Source organism: Aotus nancymaae, unplaced genomic scaffold (genome assembly GCF_030222135.1).
Source record: "Aotus nancymaae isolate 86718 unplaced genomic scaffold, 86718_ANA_hifiasm-v0.15.2.pri h1tg000028l, whole genome shotgun sequence".
Lineage (NCBI taxonomy): Eukaryota > Metazoa > Chordata > Mammalia > Primates > Aotidae > Aotus > Aotus nancymaae.
In genome coordinates this window covers 15,093,839-15,114,687 of record NW_026988441.1, presented here as the reverse complement: position 1 = coordinate 15,114,687, position 20,849 = coordinate 15,093,839, and the positions used below count along the sequence as shown (strand labels likewise).

The 20,849-nt window shown below is 57.9% G+C and overlaps 1 protein-coding gene across 8 annotated transcripts in view; it reads left to right on the top strand.

Moving 5' to 3' along the window:
- ACTN4 (actinin alpha 4) overlaps positions 1-20,849 on the top strand; it is an 80,593-nt gene that overhangs the window by 58,156 nt on the left and 1,588 nt on the right. For 2 of the 8 annotated variants that reach the window (XM_012436055.3, XM_064381344.1), the window contains exons 6-19: positions 1,004-1,082; positions 2,288-2,369; positions 4,130-4,215; positions 7,294-7,386; positions 9,871-10,101; positions 10,731-10,878; positions 14,210-14,360; positions 16,350-16,458; positions 16,670-16,810; positions 16,890-17,072; positions 17,164-17,298; positions 17,823-18,002; positions 19,018-19,164; positions 20,000-20,080. In XM_012436055.3, coding sequence (XP_012291478.1) covers positions 1,004-1,082; positions 2,288-2,369; positions 4,130-4,215; positions 7,294-7,386; positions 9,871-10,101; positions 10,731-10,878; positions 14,210-14,360; positions 16,350-16,458; positions 16,670-16,810; positions 16,890-17,072; positions 17,164-17,298; positions 17,823-18,002; positions 19,018-19,164; positions 20,000-20,080 — 1,846 coding nt within the window. Of the gene's footprint in view, positions 1-1,003; positions 1,083-2,287; positions 2,370-3,106; positions 3,193-4,129; positions 4,216-7,293; positions 7,387-9,870; positions 10,102-10,730; positions 10,879-14,209; positions 14,361-16,349; positions 16,459-16,669; positions 16,811-16,889; positions 17,073-17,163; positions 17,299-17,822; positions 18,003-19,017; positions 19,165-19,999; positions 20,081-20,363; positions 20,430-20,849 lie in introns of all 8 variants that reach the window. The other 6 variants (XM_012436065.3, XM_012436036.3, XM_012436047.3 and 3 more) reach the window with 4 other exon arrangements.

The window sequence follows — 20,849 nt, the reverse complement described above, 5'->3', positions numbered from 1 at the left end:
TTGGGTGCAGAGAGCCTTTCCCATCGTGCTCGACCTGATTGCATGTGGCCTCTCCTTTGGTCACTCTTCTCCATGTGTTGTCTTCCTTTTCCTGCCACTAACTGGCTGAATCTTTCTATATTTTCCACTCTCTTTCTTCAACTAGTAAATATCTGGCATGCCCGCTGCCTGCCGCAAGTGGAGATACAGTGGCACCCAAACAAAGTCCCCATTTGTGGGAGGTTTACACCACAGTGCGGGGACCAGCCATGAACACCACTACCAGGAATCCTGCAGCATAACTTCAGTGAGAAGTGCTGCACAAAGACAGGGGAGTTGGATGAGGACCTTGGGTGGCCTTTCCAAGGAGGTCCCATGAGCTTGACCCCAGAGGGAACCAACCCTTAGAAGGTCTCAGGGAGGAGAATATGGCCCATCTAGTTTATAACTGACCAACTTGTGGCCTTGGGGAGGGTCCCTTTCCTCCATAGATCTGCATGCAAAGCGACGGCCTGGCATTTAGCCAGCCCACGGACTGGCCTTCCTATGAGTCAGGTCAGCCAGAGTGCGGAGGCCACGCAGCACAGGCACTAGCCTCCTGCAGTGGCTACCTCCCCTAAAAGTGGTCTGTCCTGTTCAGGGTGGCCTCCCATGGAGGATGCTGCAGTTATAAAGCAGCTGTGATGAGTCAGGCCCTGATCCAAGCATTTACTCATTTAATCCCCACAACAACTCTATGTAGCAGGTATGTTACTATCCCCATCATACAGATGTGGAAACCAAGATAGCATGACTTACCCAAGGTCACACTGTCAGTAGGTGGAATAGTCAGGATTTGATCACAGACTGCCTGGCCCCAGAGGTCATGCTTGCAGCCTCTCTGCCACACCGTCTCTATGCAGTGCCTGGCACAGGCCAGACTTCAGAAAATGGGAATTAGTCACTGCTATGGGTGCGTAGGGACATACGGCACTCCTGTGACAGTAAGTAGGGCCTCCTATAACCTTTGCCTTTCCTTCACCAGCTGGAAGGACGGTCTTGCCTTCAATGCTCTGATCCACCGGCACAGACCAGAGCTGATTGAGTATGACAAGCTGAGGAAGGTGGGTGTCTCTTGCTCCCCTTGATGGCCTACAGGTGCCCTATCTGACCCCCTAACCATCCCCACGCCCATCCATCGCCAGCCTCCAGATCTGGGTTCTTAACGCAGATGGGTGGGCTAGAAGAGCCTTGTGCAGGCTCCGCCAAACCCCAAACCCCTGGCTTGGTGGCTGATTCTCACCTCCCTTATTCCCTTCGGGGACTATCCAGTCTCCCTCCATGGCATCGCAACCAACCCAGGGTTATTTAAAGGACCTGGCCAGCAATGCTTTATAACTACCCTTCCTCAACCTTCTGGATTCTAGAACCTTCTTTGCCCAAAGGGGAAGAAGGCAAGGAATTCCAAACCATCACTGCCAACCCGTGTTGCCCGTGCAGGGTCCTGTTCTCATTTGCCTGAACAAATCCTATATGGACTCAGGCCCTGCCCACCAGAAGCTGCCAGCCTCATGGTGAAGGCGGGACAAAAACTGTCCAAGCAGAGCCCCACACCAGGCTGTGTACATATGCTCAGGTCAAATGGGGTGGCAGGGCATGGTGTCAGAGCCGTGTTGCAGAGAAGGCTGGCGAACCCTGAGCCGTCAGGAGCCAGGAAGGGCCCCGGAAGAAGAGGCAACTTAGAGCCAGAGGAGGGCTTCCCTGGGGAGGCACCAGACCTGACCTAGCCCATTCCAGCCCACAGCGAGCAAGGGAGCTGGGCCCTGGCCAGGGAGAGTTGGGGTACAGTGGGCTTTAGTCCTGTAAGCAGTAGGGAGCCCATGAGAGGGCTGGGGGATACTTAAGGGTGGTTGGGACCTTGGACCTCTGAGTTTGCTCCCCCTACCTGGTCCCCAGTGCTCTCTGAGGCCTGGCCCACAACTTCGGTCAGTGTGAAAACCCGAGTTTCAGGGCAGGGGGCTTAATCTAGGGTCGATAGGTGACTGGAAATTGTATGAAAAGAGCACATCTGTTGGTTTTTTTTTTTTTTTTTGAGAAAAAAGCCTATGGTTTGCCCCACAGAGATTTCACAAGGCACCCCTGTGAGTAGGAATTGAATTTATCCAGGCGGTGCCCTTCCGCTCACACAGCACACGTGGTCGAGAACCGCCTGAAGAAACCCCCAGCCCTAGCCCTGCCGGGTCCCTCACTCTGAGCCAGCCCTGCCTCTCCTGCTCCTGGACCTGCCCTGACGGCGTTCTTCTTGCTGCCCCCACTTGCCTCCTTCTAGGACGACCCTGTCACCAACCTGAACAATGCCTTCGAAGTGGCCGAGAAATACCTCGATATCCCCAAAATGCTGGATGCAGAGGGTAAGTCATCTCTTCAGCCAGCACTGTGCTTCCTGGTGGCCCTGTCTGTTCAGGGCCAGCCTTGGGCGAGGCCCTGTAGGCACATCAGAGCTTTGGGTCACCTCAGGGAGCTGGCAGAGCCAGCGAGAAGGGCTGAATGAATCCGGGTGAACTGGGGACAGCCGTGTGGCCCTGAGCGAGGGCAACCTGGGCGGGCCAGAGGCCTTCAGGGGTGGAGAAGGGTTGGGGGCGGGTGGCTGAAGGATCAGCTCTCCTGGGGTTGCATCTCTGCAAGACCGGGAAGGGCAAGGTGGCTGAGGGGATGCTTAAAGCTTCCTGTGAGCAACCCTGGCCTCTCTCTCCCTACCTGCAGCAGGCATGGAGTATGGAGCCCGCCAGAGTGGAGTGTTTTGTTTTTTCCTTTTCCGGCTTTGCTCCGTTTCCCAGCCATGCACTTCCCTGGCCGGGACCTGTGTTTCTGGCCTCTGGAGGCCTGTGGAGTTGACTGTCCTGCTGCTCCTTGAGGCCATTCTCAGAGAGAGGAAGTGGCCTCATTTTAATCTGCTTCCCACAGCCTTGGCCTTTCCAGAGCCATGGGGGAGGGAAGGGCTGAGGGTGTGGCTGAGCCCACCAGAGTAATGAGTCTCTGCGGGTCCTTCTCCCCAAGGCCGTGGCCTTGGGAGCCCTTGGATTCCGGTGAGTGACGCCTCCACCCCCCGCCCCACTCGGGCAGTTTAACCCTTGTTGTTCACTTGCAGACATTGTGAACACGGCCCGGCCCGACGAGAAGGCCATAATGACCTATGTGTCCAGCTTCTACCATGCGTTTTCGGGAGCGCAGAAGGTACCGGGCAGGGCCAGGCAGGCCCTCCTCGCCGCCACCACGCAATGCCGCCGCTGCCTCTCACCTCCTGTGCTCACCTCATTTCTCTTGCAGACGGCAGTGGCCTCTCTCTGATTGGAAGCCACCCCCCATTCCCTGGCGCAGCTGCCTCCTTAGCCTTAGCTCACACACCTATCGGGTACCTCCTCTGTGCCGGGCTCTTTTCCAGGCACTGAGGATACCCTGGTGACCGAGTTAGGCAAGGTCCCCGCTCTCAGGGTGCTTCCATGCTAGTGGGAGAGACACACAGCAGGCCTGTCATAGGAGTGGAATAGAGAACATGGGGCCAGATGTGGGGACAGAGATGACTGGGGTGACCTTCAGCTGGCACTGTCAACGTGGAGGGGTGACGTGAGCAGGCACTTGCGGCAGGAGCTGCTAGATGCAGCCTGGGACACGGGTGTTCCAGGCAGAGGGTAAAGCACAAGCGAACGCCCTGAGACAGGAAGAAGCTTGGCTTATTCAAGGACTGTGAAGGAGGAGTGAGTGACAGGCAGTGATGGGTCAGGCCCCACAAGACCCTTGTGGTGTGGGATAAGAAATCCATGTTTCATTCTGAGGCCATGGGAGCCCCTTAGGGTCTTACTCCATGATGGTAGGTGCTCACTCACATTTTCAGACAGATCATTTAACAACTGACTCCTCCAGCCCAAAACAAAGTTGCCTTTATAGGGCCCGAAGCTAGTCTGTCTCCAGCCCAGGCCTGGTTAGAAAAGGAACATGCCCCGTTCAGACTCAGCAAAACCCCGCAAGGCATGCCCACGCAGGCCCGGGGGCTGGCTTCCAGTCCAGAGCAAGCGCTCTTCCTCCCGCATGAGCCTTGGGCTGGCCTGGCCGCCCTCCCTGCGTCTTTCACTCTCTCCTGCCTTTCTCTCTCTTTCTCTCTCTCTCTGTGCAGATATTGTGGGCACTCTGAGGCCAGATGAGAAGGCTATCATGACTTACGTGTCCTGCTTCTACCACGCTTTCTCGGGTGCTCAGAAGGTGAGCTGGGCTGGGCACTGCTCACTCCTGGGGCTACAGACCTGCCTTTACCACCATGGCCATCTGTGGTTGGAACCCTGGCCAGGTCATGGGCTGCCACACCACGCAGACAGACCGTGCTAGGTTCCAACTTGGAATGGTCCCCTGGGGCAGGTTTCCTGCCTGACCGGTGCTGGGCCTGTGCTGAGGAGCCACAGACCTCTGTCTGAACACAGCCCACCCTGGGAGGTGGGTCGTGGCATCCCAGGCTCTCGGGTGGGGAAACTGAAGCCCTGCATGATAGTCGATGGCAGAGCTGGTATTTGACTGCCCAGCATTCCCGCTCACACTGTCCATCATCTGCACCAGGGCTGCCTGCCTACCCTTGCCGAGCCCTTTCATGGGGAGCGCTGGGCTTTACCCCAGTTCTACAGCTCCTTCCTGCCAGGAAAGGCTCAGCGTGTGCAGCCCGAACTGCACTCATGGTCCTGGCCCTGCAGAGGCCAGGCAGAGCCTGCAGAGTGTGTGTGCCAGCGGCCACCCTCCTGGGCCCGGCTGACCTCATGCTGCCCTGCAGCTCCTGCCGGGCCCTCACCATCCACGCAGAGGCCTGGGCACTACTCCCTCCGCTTGCCTTGTGGTCTCTGAAGTATCTCAGGCAGCACTCCCAATGCCTGCTTTGGTGTCAGCCATTGGCACAGGTGCAGAGGAGGCGGCAGAATTGATTCTTGTTTGTTGAGTGTGTACTACATGCTAGGCACTCCCCAAGGCCTTCACATGCACAGGCTTCCAGAGGGTCCCTGTGCATACCCCCAGGAGAGCTAGGCACAGTTAGCCTCGTTTGAGAGAGGAGGGATTGAAGTTTAGGGAAGCAGAGAGCTGTTCCTAAAGCTAGAGAGCGGGGGCCATACCTTCTGTGGACCCCCTGCTTCGAGCCCCCCGTCTAGCAGGTGTATTACCCGCCGATAGTCTGGCCTGGCCCCACTCTGCCACCTCTTGATACTGTGACGTTGGGTAGGTCACTTGACCTCAGCTTCCCCATCTGTGAAATGGGCATTGCTATAGTTCAGTCTCAGGATTGTTTTGGGGTGACTCGAGCTCCTGCAGGTGAAGGGCTTAGCACAGTGCCTGGCACGACAGGTGCCCTGTAGGCAGCTGGGGAGTCACAGTCGTGGGGAGGGTGGTTCTTCCCAGCTTCGGGCCAGAAAGGCACCTCTTCACCTCAGCATGCGATTGGAGCTTATATTTGGAGTGTTCTGCTGGAGGGCCACTGGCTGGGAGGGTGGAGGGAAGACCCCTGACCCACACCCCTGCAGGAAGGTGGGCAGGGACGGGCAGCAATGGATGATTCCTCACCACAGACCACAACTAACTGCGCGTTTGCTGTTGGACTCACCCCTGTGGGCCCCAAGCCAGCTCCCCGCCCACCACACGGCCTCACCAGATTGCTTTTTCTTCTATCCACACTGCTCCCCGGTGCTTACGGCTGAACTCCAGTCTGTAGGCTCTGAGGGATTTGGGGCAGCAGGGACTGGCAGGCGACCCCAGGTCAGAGCATGGGAGGGTGCTAAGGCACCAGGCCCCTCTCCTGAGGGGGAAGCAGAGGCTTGGCTGCAGGGTGCTGGCCAGTCAGGAAGGAAAGTGCTGGGTCCCTGAGCCTGTGTGCTCCTCGGGACAGCCTCGTCATGCTCTGCTCCTGTGGCGTCGTTTCCCCAAAGACCCAGTCCAAGCTCTTGCAAGAGTGCTCTCTGAGGTTCGTGCTTTATAAACGCAGAGTGAGCCCCAGGCCTAGTGCCGCTGTGTGCCTTCTGTCCTGATCATTTATTTCTAGTCACTGAAGCATTTCCACCTCATTCCTTTATTCACTCATTCATTCAGCAACCCTGAGCGCCGCCAGCACCCCAGCCCTGAGCTGGTTTCGGGAAGTCATCGGTGAAACATGATTCCCCTGCCCCCACAGCAGACCCATGCTCACAGAGTGGACTTGGGTTTCGGGTGCCAGTTGTCTCTGCCAAGTTAGGAGTCAGGGACTGACCTCTGTGACCCCCACAAGCTGCAGCCCTGGCTGTGTTTCCCGCACTGCTCTGGGGCCCATGTTCATTAGCCGAGGAACCTCCTGGACCTCATCTCCAAGGAGTACTGCCTGGGGCCCTGGGTGTGTGTCCCGCAGCATGGCACGGGCTGTGCACGTGTGTATGTGTGCTCACATGAGCCCCAGCTGCCCCCCACCTCCCCGCCTGTCTCCAGGTGCCTCGTGTGGAGGGGAGAGGCTGGGCGTTGCTGCCTGCAGCGCTGGCTCTGAGCCATCGGCCAAGCCTCTCCGTTTTCCTTCCCCATCACTCTGTAGACCCTCCTCACTCTTTCTGTTCCTGTTCTGTTGCTGTTTCAACTCCTCTTCTTGGACCCTTTCTGTGCTTCCTGAAAGGTACTTGGTCTCTCCTCTCCGTGTGTGTGCCCCCGCCCCAACACTGTTCACTGCTCCCCAGCAGGACAGGGCACAACGTTCTCTTGTAGTTCAGGCCCAGGGACTGTGTCCACCACCCCCGCCCTCCAAAGCCCCAGCACTCTTCTGCCCCCCAGATGGTGACTTCTGCCCCTTGGAGCTCCTGTTAATACTGCATCCAAGGACAGCAGAGAGGAGAGGCCTGAGTGTGCTCCTGTGTACAGACCACCAGGTTCCTCCGGGGTCCAGTTGCTCCTGCTCCGCTGCCCCCAGCTCTCCAGCTCTCAGCCTCCCATCTGTTCACCTTCCCACCAGGAGAGACTCCGCTGCAGTCTTAGGTCCAATGCAGCTGACCTGCCCAGCCTCACCCTTCTCTGTGTGGGGTACTAGAGGGCTTGCGAGCAGCAGAGGGAGGGCTCCCCAACCCTCGGTGCCTGCCGGGTCTGGGCTCCCTGGACAGGGGCATTTTGCAGTTGGCAGTGAGGATGCCAACAAGGCCTGTTGGGACAGTGCACCATCTTGCTGGAGCTGAGCTTCCTCTCCTTCCCCTCTGTGGGGAATTCTGTGGGCCGTGGACCAGCTGCTTTCAAAGGACATGCCTGTCAGGAGGGAGGGTGGCCAGCCCCAGGCAGCCCTGACTCTGTGCTCCCCTCCAGGCTGAAACTGCTGCCAACCGGATCTGCAAGGTGCTGGCTGTCAACCAGGAGAATGAGCACCTGATGGAGGACTATGAGAAGCTGGCCAGTGATGTGAGTGTCCCCCCAGTGAAAATCAGGGCCACCTTGTTACCCTCAGCCAGAGGTTACTGTGACTTCTGCAACGGGAAAGCAGGTCTGGCAGTGAGGTGACCCAGAAAAGGCCTCACGGTGACAGACCATCGAGTGTGAGTCAGCCAGTGTGTGACCTCTCCATTTGGTTCCACAAGGTGAAGGTTCAGATCACTAGCTACCTTGCCACACAGCCCCTGGGCCCCCGAGCTTGAGTTCCTACAGAGATGCTCAGGGACAGTGTTTCCTGGGCACCTCAGTGCTTTAGAATCACCCGGGGAGCTTTGTGAAAGCCCCTGTTACCGTGCCTTGGCCCTGGAGAGAGCGATCGATTCAGAAGGATGGAAAGGGGTCTGGGAACGGGGAGGATAGCAGGCCCTGTGCAGGCACTTCATGAGCAGCCCAGCAAGACGGGAGCTCAGATTATCTCCTTTCCAGGTGAGGAAACTGAGGCCCAGGGAGGGTCAGGCCTGCTGTTACGGGGCTGGTAAGACAGAGAGCTGGGCTTCAAACCTACACAGTCCTGCTCCAGAGCTCAAACCCAATGCTTCAGTTGGCAATAAGGGTGGTTAGTACATTTCTTCTGGAAGCTCTTCATTTTTGAAATCTCCATATTTAAAAAATAAAATTAGGCCAGGCGTGGTGGCTCATGCATGTAATCCAGTACTTTGGGAAGCCAAAGACGGCAGACACTTGAGGTCAGAAGTTTGAGAACAGCCTGGCCAACATGGTGAAACCCCATCTCTACCAAAAATACAAAACTTAGCCGGGCGTGGTGACATACACCTGTAGTCCCAGCTACTCAAGAGGCTGAGACAGAATCACTTGAACCTGGGAGGCAGAGGTTTCAGTGAGCTGAGATTGTGCCACTGCACTCTAGCCTGGACGACAGAGCAGGACTCTGTCTCAATAAAATAAACTACATCTCAATAAAATAAAGTAATTTAAGTTCCCAAAGAGCAGTGGTTTGCCTGCTCTTCTAGAACCAGTGGCTCCCAGATTTTGTAATCTCATGGACCAGGAAAATTTGAAAAACTATTTGATGTCCAACCTAAGGTGGCCAGGTTTTTATTTTGCCAAGTTATGGATGTTTTAAAAAGAAACACCACCATCTGTTACCACCAGCACTTCTAACACCAAGATAAGGTAAAAAGGTTATTCTTGGAACCCCAGCCGTTGCCAAGAAAGGGCAGCTGGCAACATGCCTCACGATGTATGCACACAGGGGTATTTCTGTCCTTGGATTTCTCACTTTGCCAGAAGTTGGCATTTGGGAACCACTTCTCTGAGTTTCTCTGTGCTGGCAGATAACTGATTTTATTATTCTAGAATTGTTTTATTATTTTATTTTTTTGAGATGGAGTTTCATTCTTGTCGCCCAGGCTGGAATGCAGTGGTGTGATCTTTGCTCACTGCAACCTCTGCCTCCCGGGTTCAAGTAGTTTTCCTGCCTTAGCCTCCTGAGTAGCAGGGATTACAAGCACACACCACCAGGCCTGGCTAATTTTTGTAACTTTTTAGTTGAGATGGGATTTTACCATGTTGGTCAGGCTGATCTGGAACTCCTGACCTCAGGTGATCTGCTTGCCTCAGCCTCCTGAAGTGCTGGGATTACAGGCATGAGCCACCACATCCAGCCTAGAATTGTTTTAGAATGTCCAATTGTTACCCTTCCTTACTCGATCAAAGATCTAAGTAGCTCCTAAAAGTATATGTTCGTTTCTTTTTCAATTTTATTTTGTAATTTATGTCCCAGCCCCAGTGCACACACTGGCCTAGCCAGACTGAGCCCGGTGCACCTATCAGCCTTGCCCTTGAGGCACTTAGACAGCTCGGAGCTCAGTGAAGACAGCGGCAATGGGGCATGGGACAGCACAGAAGGGGACCTCTTTTGAGGGGGCATGGGAGTGGAGGTCTCCCCTCTAGACCTGAGGAAAAAGACTAAGAGCAAAGGCATAGGCCAGGCATGGTGGCTCACCCCTGTCATCCCACCACTTTGGGAGGCTAAAGTGGGATTGCTTGAGGCTAGGAGTTCAAGACCAGCCTGGGCAGTATACTGAGACCCCCCCTTCTTTATAAAAACTTAAAGTGAAAGTCAGCCAGGCTTGGAGGCAGGCACCTGTATCCTGAATACTTGGGAGACTGAGGTGGAAGGATGACTTGAGCCTGGGAGGTTGAAGCTGCCGCTGCACTGTAGCCTGGACGACAAAGCGAGAACCTGAGTCATGAGCAGGGAGAAACAAGGGAAGAGTACAGTGGTGTAGAGACGGGGAGGGACTCACGTTCCCAGAATTCCAGGTGGGGCATTCCAGCAGGAATCGTGGAGAAGTTGGGCTGGGGAGCAGGGGTAGCCCCTAAGGTGGAGTCCTCAAAGATCCAGACCCCATGTGCCCATAAGCTGGGGGGCAGCCTGTCAGCACTCTGAGGGCCCCCACAAAGGCCACCCTGGCTTCTGCGGGCCCACAGCTCCTGGAGTGGATCCGGCGCACCATCCCCTGGCTGGAGGACCGCGTGCCCCAAAAGACCATCCAGGAGATGCAGCAGAAGCTGGAGGACTTCCGAGACTACCGGCGCGTGCACAAGCCACCCAAGGTGCAGGAGAAGTGCCAGCTGGAGATCAACTTCAACACGCTGCAGACCAAGCTGCGCCTCAGCAACCGGCCGGCCTTCATGCCCTCCGAGGGCAAGATGGTCTCGGTAAGTGCCAGGATTCACAGGAGGGTGGGGTGCCCTGCTGAACCCGGGAGCAGCTGTGAAGGGCAGAGGCAGCTCTAGAACTGCCTATGGGCTTGCCACTGGGCCAGCGCAGTCTTTCCTGTCGTTGATGTCCTGTGGGACTTGGCACAGCCTTTAGGATGCAGGGGTGGGGAGAGGCACGCCTCACTCAGCACTGTGCTCCCCTTTGGCCCTCACTCACTGTGTTTTACACCCAGGGTTTTATACCCAAATCCATGCCATGGGTTGTGTGGGCATGGAGTTGTATGAATTTGGAGCCCCGGTCCACCGTGACTATAGGACCACCGTGTGCTTGAGGTCCTTCGTCAGCAGAGGGGCAGCGCGCTCTGGGTGGTTACCGCGGCCCCATCTGTGGCATTCATCCATTCATTCATGCACTCACCTGTTTACCCATTGATTTTGTTAATCCAGAATTGATTGTACCTGTCTAGTGCTGGGCCTTGTGTAGGCAACCAGATATAATAGCAAAGCATGGCACAGCCATGACCCCAGCCAAGTTCTGCCAGCTTACCATCAGCATCCCTCAGAGACATCCCCCTGGGTGCCCCTGTTCCCCTGTAATAGCCCTGCCTGCCCCTGCCCCGCCCCAGGACATCAACAACGGCTGGCAGCACTTGGAGCAAGCTGAGAAGGGCTACGAGGAGTGGCTGCTGAATGAGATCCGCAGGCTGGAGCGGCTCGACCACCTGGCAGAGAAGTTCCGGCAGAAGGCCTCCATCCATGAGGCCTGGACTGATGGTACGGCCCGGCCCCATTGCCTCGCTCCCTTCCGGTCTCGGGCACGTGTGAGTGTGCACACACAGCCTCCACCGCGTTGCATCTGTTTCTCGGGCACCCTTTCTTGCTGCTTGGGAGCGTGAGTGTCAGAAATGCTGCTTTAGAGCTAGGTGCAGTGGCTCACACCTGTAATCCCAGCATTTCGGCAGGCCAAGGCAGGAGGATCATTTGAGCCCAGGAGTTTGAGACCAGCTTGGGCAACATAGCAAGACCCTGTCTATACAAAAAATTTAAAAATAATGTAAAAAATTAGGCATGGGGTACACACCTGTGGTCCCAGCTATTCAGGAAGCTGAGGTGGGAGGATCAATTGAGCCAGGGAAGTTGAGGCTACAGTGTGCTGTGATTGTCCCATTGCACTCCAGCCTGGGTGACAGAGCAAGACCCTGTCTCGAAAAAAAAAAAAAAAAAAAAAAAAAAAGCAAAGAAATGTTGCTTTGGGTTCCTCCAGCCCCAGGGACCATTCTGGGGCCAGGTCCTCTTTGTTGCCCAATCTGCCCTGACCTCAGAGATTACTTACAGGTGGGCCCCTGTCAGTCATCCAGGAACACAGCCAAGGCCCCTTCAGCACTTCAGGGAAGTGACCTTATACCCGTCCCCTCTGCCTGTCTTCCCCATCCAGGGCAAGCATGTGGGGCAGGGCAGGCCTTTCCCATCCCTGGCACCCTGTGTTCAGAGTCAGCTCCCCTCTCCCACCTGGAACCACAGACAGCCACCGCCCTCAGCCCACCCTTACCCATGGCCCACCTGTGAGCTCCTGCCACCTCCCATCCCTTCCCAGGGTCTCCTTCTGGGGCCTGGCTCCCCCTGCAGGAGGCTTCTCCTAAACCTCCGTAACGCTTTCTGTTTTCGGCAGCCCTGCAGCTGCCTGGCCCTTGGCTCCGGATGTGGGATTCCATCACGTCCCTGGCCCTCCTTCGGGTCACGCCAAGGTTGAGATTCCAGATCCCAGGGGTCTGGAAGCATTCAGAAAGCTGCCAGTGCCTGGGAGAGCCACAGGGGCCACCCATAGGATTTCTCTCTTGTTCTGGCCACCTCCTTCCCAGTGCTTTCTCCCTGGCCCTCTGGCCACCACTGTCTAGATGAGCCCTTCCTCGAGTTATTCAGCGCGGTTTCTCACCCCTCCCTACCCCGGCCTGCATGAGAGTACAGCTTTGCACAGCCCGCAGCCCTGCCCACAGCCCAGCTTGTGCCCTCCTTACATGAGCTCAGCCTGTTGTGCCCACGGCAGCTGCCAGCCCGAGTAGCCCAGACCTTTTGCTGCCAGAAAAGAGGGCAGATGAGAGCACGGACGGTGAGGGAGGAAGGGCCTGGCCAGGCCCGTTGCTGCGCTTCCCTCTTGCCTTGCAGAAAGGCACCTGTGTGAGGAGAGCATGTTGGCACTGATGCCGTCTTGTGTGGGAGGGTGGCCTCTATCCATTCACGGATTCACTCGTTAATTCAACAGACAGCTCAAGTGGCTCCTGCCATCCTTATCCATGGAGGCCTGGGCATCGCCCTGTGGCTCTCTCTTCTGAGGGTCTTTCTGCCCACCTGTCAGCTCTTCAGTCCCTCTCCAGGGCTCTGTGAGACCCTGCAGATGGTTTCCTGATGCCAAGGGGCTGGGTGTGGTGGCCCCACCCAGCACTCCTCCCGTGGGAAGGGCTCTGGGGCAGCCTTCACCTGAGGCGTTTAGAATTTGGCTCAGTCTCTGGCCAGGGCCCAACTGCTTCAGTGGCCTCCACACATCTCTGCCCCATCCCTGCCTGGCTGGGCATCCAGCCGGCTCTGTGCATGGCATCTGCCAGAGCCCCCAGGCAGGCCGGCCTACTCAATCCCAAGACCCAGAGCTTCTGTCCTCTCAAGCAGCAGTTATGCGAAACAGGACAGACAGGCCCTCCACACCCGGGGTCGGGTCTCAGTGGCCTCCTCCGCCCTGGGGTGGGTGGGCCACTGTCACTCCATGCCCCTACCATTCCCCACAGCCTGCAGGGGGAGGGTCACCATGGATGCTCGATTTCCTGACAATATGACCAGCCCCCAGTGACCCCTTGTCCCTGCTCTGGCTGCCCCTTGGCATGGATCCCCGGCAGCCGTGGCCATGGCCCACTGCCCACATCCTCTCAGCACACCCTTGCTGGGACTCTGCTGAGGCAGAGGGAGCCATCACCTGCTGTTTCTGGTTCCCACCCCTGAGAGGAAGCAGTTGGAGAAGGGAATTGCAAGGCTGCCTTGTGGCTCAGCCTTCTGTCCCAGGGATGGGCAGCAGGGCCAGTGGAGCCAGAGTCTCCCAGGCTGCCCACTTCTTGCCCATCAATGCCCCGCCCAATCCTTGGGGGAGGCTGGTAGGTGCCTGCCAGATGAGACCAGTAGAGGCTGGGGTGAGGCTGGTACTGGCTCCATGCCTGCTGTGCTTGAACACCTCACTGAAACTTGAGAATAGTCCCACGCGACATAGGTGCCAGGGCTGGCCCCATTTTACAGGTGAATGCGCAGACCCAGAGAGCCCCTGGTGGCTGCACTAGGTGGGCAGCTGTCAGGTGCTCTGGGATAGAGCTGAGGGGATCTCCACTACCACTCCAGGGAAGCCCAAGGGGGTGTACCTGAGGCAGGGCCCATGTAGGAGGTGGGGTGCCAGCCACCTTCCCAGGCCAGAATTTTCCCTGCAGTTCCCTAAAGACCTTCACTTGCTTGCAGGGCTTCCTTGAGCTTTGGTTCTGGCATGTGTAATTAGCCAGGCTCCGGGACTAATAACAGTGTGCCTCCTTTCCTTCAAAGGTCTGACGGTGGGCCCACCCCACTGCACACAGGACACTTTCGAACAGTGGGGCACTTAGACGTGGGAGAGGACCACCACCCGTGCAGGTGCAGGGTCTGTCTCCTAGAAGAACCTGGCCAATGCTTCCCCTTCCCCAAGCCTGCTGGGACATGGGCTTTGACCCCGGGCACTTCTCCAGATCAAAGCCCTCCAGAAACAGGTGCTAGCTTTTCAAGCCGTGCTACCAGGGCCCTATTTGTATGGTTTTCTACCAACAAAAGATGCTAAGTTTAGGACACGTGGGTTGATACGGAATATTTCTTTCAGGCTCACCAACCCTGAAGTGTCCATCCAGGTCCATCCCGGTTATAGTTGGGCTTAGAGATCCCTAATGGGTATGGAAGAAGGTTCCAGAAGTTTCCATGCTACTGTCCTTGGCGTGGAAGGATGTAGGGTCCACAGTCTCTTTCCCTCCCTCTGCTTGGACAGCTCCTCCAGACTCCTGCCTCACAGCTGCTGTGCTGTTGTCTAAGCACCTCTCTGCCCCCATCCCAGGGAAGGAAGCCATGCTGAAACACCGGGACTATGAGACAGCCACGCTGTCGGACATCAAAGCCCTCATCCGCAAGCACGAGGCCTTCGAGAGCGACCTGGCCGCACACCAGGACCGCGTGGAGCAGATAGCGGCCATCGCTCAGGAGCTCAAGTACGTGCGGGCCTAGGGCACTCCCATCACCTGCCTCCTACCACAGCCTGCCCAGAGTGGTGGCGGCAGCACACCAAGGCCCAGCCTGCCTCAAGGCCTGGAATAGTGTCCCTAGTGCCCCACCTTCACCTCCTTCCAGCTGCCAGGGTAAGGCTTTATGGGATGAGACCTTTTCCCCATCCTTTCTCAGCCCCAGATGGAACACCTGAAGGATCTGGATTCTCTAGCAGGAGGGAGGTGTCTGGCCCCTTGTTTTGATTCTTTAGGCTTTGGGAGTCCCTGGGGGCACCACCTCCCCTGCTGGCCACCCCAAGTAGGCCCTGGCCCCCGATGGGATGGGCCCCGGCCTCCGTTGCTTCCAGCCGTTGCTCCCTGAGGGAACCAGGCTGTACAGTGAGCCTATTGTTCTGCTCGGGCCCTTCCCTTTCTTGCTCAGAATACACTTATTGTAAGAGCTTCCAGGCAGCCGCGTTCCTTCCCCTCCCCACCCCAGTCAGATAAACTTGTGTACACAATTAGTACACTGAGCCTCAAGCTGGTGAATGGGGCCTTATTCCACCAGTGCAGCGGCCAGCAGCAGGGCGGGCCCAGGCAGCGGGAGGCCCAAGCCGTTACTTCATGGAAAATTCACAGGCCCTTGAGGGGCAGCGGGGCTCCCAAAATAGCTGTCTGCTCAAAAATAGGATCCTTGGCTGTAACTGCTCTTTCCACCAACACCCCCACCCCACCACAGTCACCCCGAAAGGTCTGCTTATTCCTATGAGTCCAAGGCCCAGGCCTGATGCCCAGTGGAGCCCCATGCTGGGCAGAGCTGGATTCCTCCCTGACTCACTATTCCTCACTGCCAAGGTGCTTCTTTTTTCTTTTTCTTTTTTTAAAGATGGGGTTTCACCATGATGGCCAGGCTGGTCTTGAACTCCTGATCTCAGGTGATCCACCCACCTCAGCTCCCAAAGTGCTAAGATTACAGGCGTGAGCCACCGCGCCCAGCTGCTAAAGTGCTTTGAGGCTTCCCCATTGCCTCAGCCAGAGGCACTGGGGCTGCCACAGCACTGGGAACCACAGCTTCTTATTCGGCATAGTTGGGGCACCCCAGGGGTCCTGCCACCACCACATCCAGGCCAAGGAGAGCAAAGCCAAAGACGAAGCCCCCTTGGCAGTGTGGGGTGGGACACAGGAAGCTTCCCCAGTGACGGGGGAGCCCCTGGAAACTGGGAGGAAACAGACTTGGCATTGCCCAGGGCCTGAGAAGGGTTTATTCCATGTGAAACCCATTACCCTGCTTGGGAACATGGGTCCCAAAGCAGCTTTCTGGATGGTAGCCCTGGAGGAACAGAAAGGAGGGCTGTCTGGGTGCCGTCTGTTCCACTGAGGGGGAATAACAGAGGCCTGTGGACCATCTAGGATGAGCCGATGGGCAGCCCCACTGAGCGCTGATTAATGGCGACAGCAAAAACTCACCTCGCTCTCCGGACTGTATGTGTATCAGCTCATTTAATCCCCCCAGCAGCGTGTTACTGAGGGAGCCAAGGCACAGAGAGGCCAAGGGATTTTCCAGGGTCACACAGCAAGGGAGTGGATGAGACAGGAATGGAGCCCAGTCCCCCAGCCCTACTGTGGAGCACAGCCTCAGCCCCTGCCTGCTCTTCTGTGACTGGCTCGCCTGCTTCCCATGTCCTGTTCCTCCCAAGGTCGTTCCCTGCCCTCTACTCCTCTTCAGGCCCCCAGGCCTGGTTGGAAGGGCCATACTCTTAGCTGATAGTGGCAGAATGAGTCACTATCTGGGTGGGTGAGCTGGAGGTGGCCCCTGTTAGCACCCCTGGGGGTCCCAGGGGCCAGAACGGAACAGTGATTGATTAGTGATTGTTGCCAATGTCCTGGAATGTTGACTGTCCCAACACCCCACCCTGGGAGCCCTGGTGGTAGGTGGGTCCCAGCCGCCCGCCATCTGCCCCTGACGGGTCTCATTGCTGTCTGCCCGGCCTGCAGCGAGCTGGATTACTACGACTCCCACAATGTCAACACCCGGTGCCAGAAGATCTGCGACCAGTGGGATGCCCTCGGCTCTCTGACCCACAGTCGCAGGGAAGCCCTGGAGGTAAGGAGGGGGTGATGTCACCCATGGAGCCCTGTGCCCCCGACATCCTGGGGCTGGTGGTGTGGACAGTGCCCACACCTGTGAGCTCCCTCAGCTCCCACAGAGAGGACATTCTCTGACTCCTCAGTGCCCTCCGGGCCCCTCCCCGCCGATCCTGCTCACATATTCACCTGCCTTCCTTCTGTCCCTGCTCCTTTCTCCCACACACCAGAAAACAGAGAAGCAACTGGAGGCCATCGACCAGTTGCACCTGGAGTACGCCAAGCGCGCAGCCCCCTTCAACAACTGGATGGAGAGCGCCATGGAGGACCTCCAGGACATGTTCATCGTCCACACCATCGAGGAGATTGAGGTCCGCACCCCCTGGCCCCTCACCTTGCCAAGGGCTTCTGTGGGACTGGGCCGCCCCCTTACTCCAGCTCCTTCCCCAGGGCCTGATCTCAGCCCACGACCAGTTCAAGTCCACGCTGCCGGACGCCGACAGGGAGCGCGAGGCCATCCTGGCCATCCACAAGGAGGCCCAGAGGATCGCTGAGAGCAACCACATCAAGCTGTCGGGCAGCAACCCGTATACCACCGTCACCCCGCAGATCATCAACTCCAAGTGGGAGAAGGTGGGCTGGGGCTGTCAGAAGGGGCTGGGGCAGGCTCGTGGGGCTGGAGGCCACCTCCCTGACCACTCCCGCTCCACATCCCCTCCACCAGGTACAGCAGCTGGTGCCAAAGCGGGACCATGCCCTCCTGGAGGAGCAGAGCAAGCAGCAGTCCAACGAGCACCTGCGCCGCCAGTTTGCCAGCCAGGCCAACGTCGTGGGGCCCTGGATCCAGACCAAGATGGAGGTGAGGCCCCGCTGCAGCCTGGCAGAGCTGAGAAAGCACCAAGGGAGCTCCCCTAGTGAGGGGTCCCTCCCAGCCCAGGGTCTACAGACAGACGCCTGGCAGAGCAGGTCCCAGCTCTCACCAGTCGGGGGCCCTGAGCACTCTGCAGGGTTAGGAGAGTCCACAGAGCTTGTGCCGGGAATCCCTTGCACCTGTCCTCCTTGAGCCTCAGTTTCTACCTCTGCAGTCAGGTCCTGCCACAGTCCCAGCATCACAGAGAGGTCAAGGGTAAAATGAAGTTGGGCAGGGGGAGCGCTTGGTCTGCAGAGAAAGCCTCCGTCAGTCTTGGCTGTTTTAACATGAGAAGGCAGGACCAGAGGGGACAGTCACGAGCGGTGGGCCTTCCCTTCCAGGGACCCACAGGCCAAGGCTCCTAGCTGGAGGGGCCCCGGGAAAGGCAGGCCAGCAGTGGGAGTGGGCTCCCCTAGATGGTCAGTGTTGGCAGGCCCACCAGCCTCACCCCACTGCCTGCACCCACCCGGTAGGAGATCGGGCGCATCTCCATTGAGATGAACGGGACCCTGGAGGACCAGCTGAGCCACCTGAAGCAGTACGAGCGCAGCATTGTGGACTACAAGCCTAACCTGGACCTGCTCGAGCAGCAGCACCAGCTCATCCAGGAGGCCCTCATCTTCGACAACAAGCACACCAACTACACCATGGAGGTGCGTGGCCGCCCCGCCCTCTGGCCTTTCCACCAGCATGGCTGGCTTCCTCACTGGAGGTGGTTTTGGCCAGTGAGAAGATAGCTGTCTGTTGTTATTTCTTCACTCTGTTTAACAATGATTGGGAAGACCAGCACTTTAGGAGGCCGAGGCGGGAGGATGGCTTAAGCCCAGGAGTTCAAGACCAGCCTGGGAAACATAGCAAGACCCTGTCTCCACAAAAAATGAAAACGTTAGCCAGGCATGGTGGTGCATGCCTATAGTCCCAGCTCCCCAGGAGGCTGAGGTGGGAGGATTACTTGAGCCAGGGAGGTGGAGGTTGAGGTGAGCCAAGGTTATGCACCACACTCCAGTCTGGGTGACAGAGTCAGGCCCTGTCTCAAAGAAAGAAAAAAAAAAGGGATTGAAATGACTAGATCAAAATGAGAGCAGTGCTCTCATCACCAAGACAATATCCCTCACAGGACAAGCTGGTCCAGGGGCTCACTGATGGCACCATTTGCCCTGAGGCCTCCACAGTATCAGCCTTCTCGGGGCCAGAGCCTGTGCAGCAAGTGCCCAGTCAGCGCAGCAGCTCCCACTGGCTAACGTGCCAGGGACGTTACAAGCTGGTCATTGTCATACGGGTAGCTTGAGATGCCAAAGATTGAATACTGTTGATCCACCCGGTACAGGTCCACAGATGCCTCAAACCAGAGTTGGCTTTTTTGTTTTTTCCCCGAGAGCCAGTGGTGAGACTGACCAGCGTATGTCCCATCTCCACAGAGATCCCGGCACAAGAGTCATGGGTCCTTGCCTCTCCGCTGCCCCCGTAGCCTGGAAACAGATTTACCGTGGAGACATAAACCCTGTGGTTGGCAAAGGCAGCAGAGAGGCACCTCGGCCCATGTCCCTAGTGAGGCGTACAGGAGAGCAGGGGCTTTCCCCAGGGCTGGGCAGGCTCCTGAAGCCACCCCCCGAAGGTGAGGACAGTCCACAGTGCCCAGCCCACGGTCACACCCCTGTCCTCCCCCAGCACATCCGCGTGGGCTGGGAGCAGCTGCTCACCACCATCGCCCGCACCATCAATGAGGTGGAGAACCAGATCCTTACCCGCGACGCCAAGGGCATCAGCCAGGAGCAGATGCAGGAGTTCCGGGCGTCCTTCAACCACTTTGACAAGGTGAATGGCCTGCCACCTCCTTGGCCTCTCCCCTCCCCACCGTTGCTGTCCCATCCTGCCCCCTCGTTTCTGCATCTGTTTGTCCGTTCCCGTCACAGTTGCTGAGTTGTCAGCTGACCCGCCCAGGGCCCTGCCACTGTCGGGGTGCGGCCATACGGCACCGAGACCCTAACCTAGGCCACTTCACACACACAGGCAGGGGGCTGGGGGCCCCAAGTCATGCCCTCCGGGGCGTTATCCTCACCACCCCTGGGGCAGATTAAGTCTCAGCACACCCAGGCTTTTCGACCCTGTCTGTGAACCTGGACACAGACACCCCACACAGTGCTTTTAGAATTCAGATTTGGTCCAGCAGCCCCATCAGAAGGTCCCTGAGCACCACGCTTTGCCGCTGTCCCCAAGTCCACCCTGCTGGGCTGACGCATCCCCCAGCTGGCTAGGCATGTGCAGCCTCAGCTCTGCACCTGGTGCCCCCCAGGACGGGATGCAGTTTCCTCTGTCCCACTCCAAGTTCCAAAGGCAAGGAGAGTCCTCCTACCCCCCACCAGTCCTGGGACTCACCCTCAATTCTGTAGCAGCCAGCTGCCACCCCTGCTATGGGCAGAGAGGTGGGGGAGGCCTCTGCCTGCTTCTGAGCCTCCGAGGTGGGGAGCAGAATGAAAGGGGCCTGAGCCGCCCCCTGCCCCATGCGGCCCTGGCCATCTCTTTGTCCATATCGCCTCTAACTCTGTGTTTCCCTCCCCTACGTGTCCCCTCCCCTTGCCCTCTGCATGTGGCCCTGATCCCTCATCCACGCCACCCCTCCCGCACACCTGCCTTCGGATGGCCCCGGCAGGACCATGGCGGGGCGCTGGGGCCCGAGGAGTTCAAGGCCTGTCTCATCAGCCTGGGCTACGATGTGGAGAACGACCGGCAGGTACTGCACCCTGGGCCCCAGCGGACCTTGGCATTAACTGCTCTCTCTCTCCTTCTCTCTTTCTCCCCCCGCCATCCCATCCCTGCAACCTGTGTGCCATCTCACGGCTCTCTTGCCTCCCTGCCCTCGTCTCCCTGGACACCTTCCCCCTTACCTGGTCTCTCGGGGCCGCTGTCTCCCTGCTCCCCGCCACTGTCCTGTCTGCTCCGCTGTGCACATGGGGCGGTCCCTCTTGCCTACTCTGGGCCCGGCCTCCTCTGCTATGCCTGCGTCCTCGGAGCAGAAGCAGACAGGCAGCATGGACTCCGATGACTTCAGGGCTCTGCTTATCTCCACAGGATACAGCCTGGTATGCAGTTCTGTCTCCCCAGCCACCCGCTCCTCCTCCTGTCCTGCCTCTCCCCCTCACCACCTCCAGAGCTTCCTCGTCCTCGGGGACACTCCTCTGCCCGAGCAGTGCAGCTGTGCCTGCCTCCTCTGTTGCACCTGCCGGGGTGGGGTCCCTCCGATGACTTCCTGAGCCCCCCTTCTTCCCTAGAAGTCTCTAGAGAGAGGGGGCAGCTCTCCCACGCTCTCCCCCTTTTCTTTCTCTTTCTTTCTTCCCCACCCTCCAGAGCTAACTCGTGAGCCTGGGCTGAGGGCAGTAGACCCCAGTTCTCTGCTGTCGGAGACCACGGGAGGGGAGGATGCAAAGGGGCCCTGCTCCCCTGCCTGGGGCACTGGGGGCCTAGGGCAGCCGGAGCAGGCAGGCAACAGGGCGGATGCACAC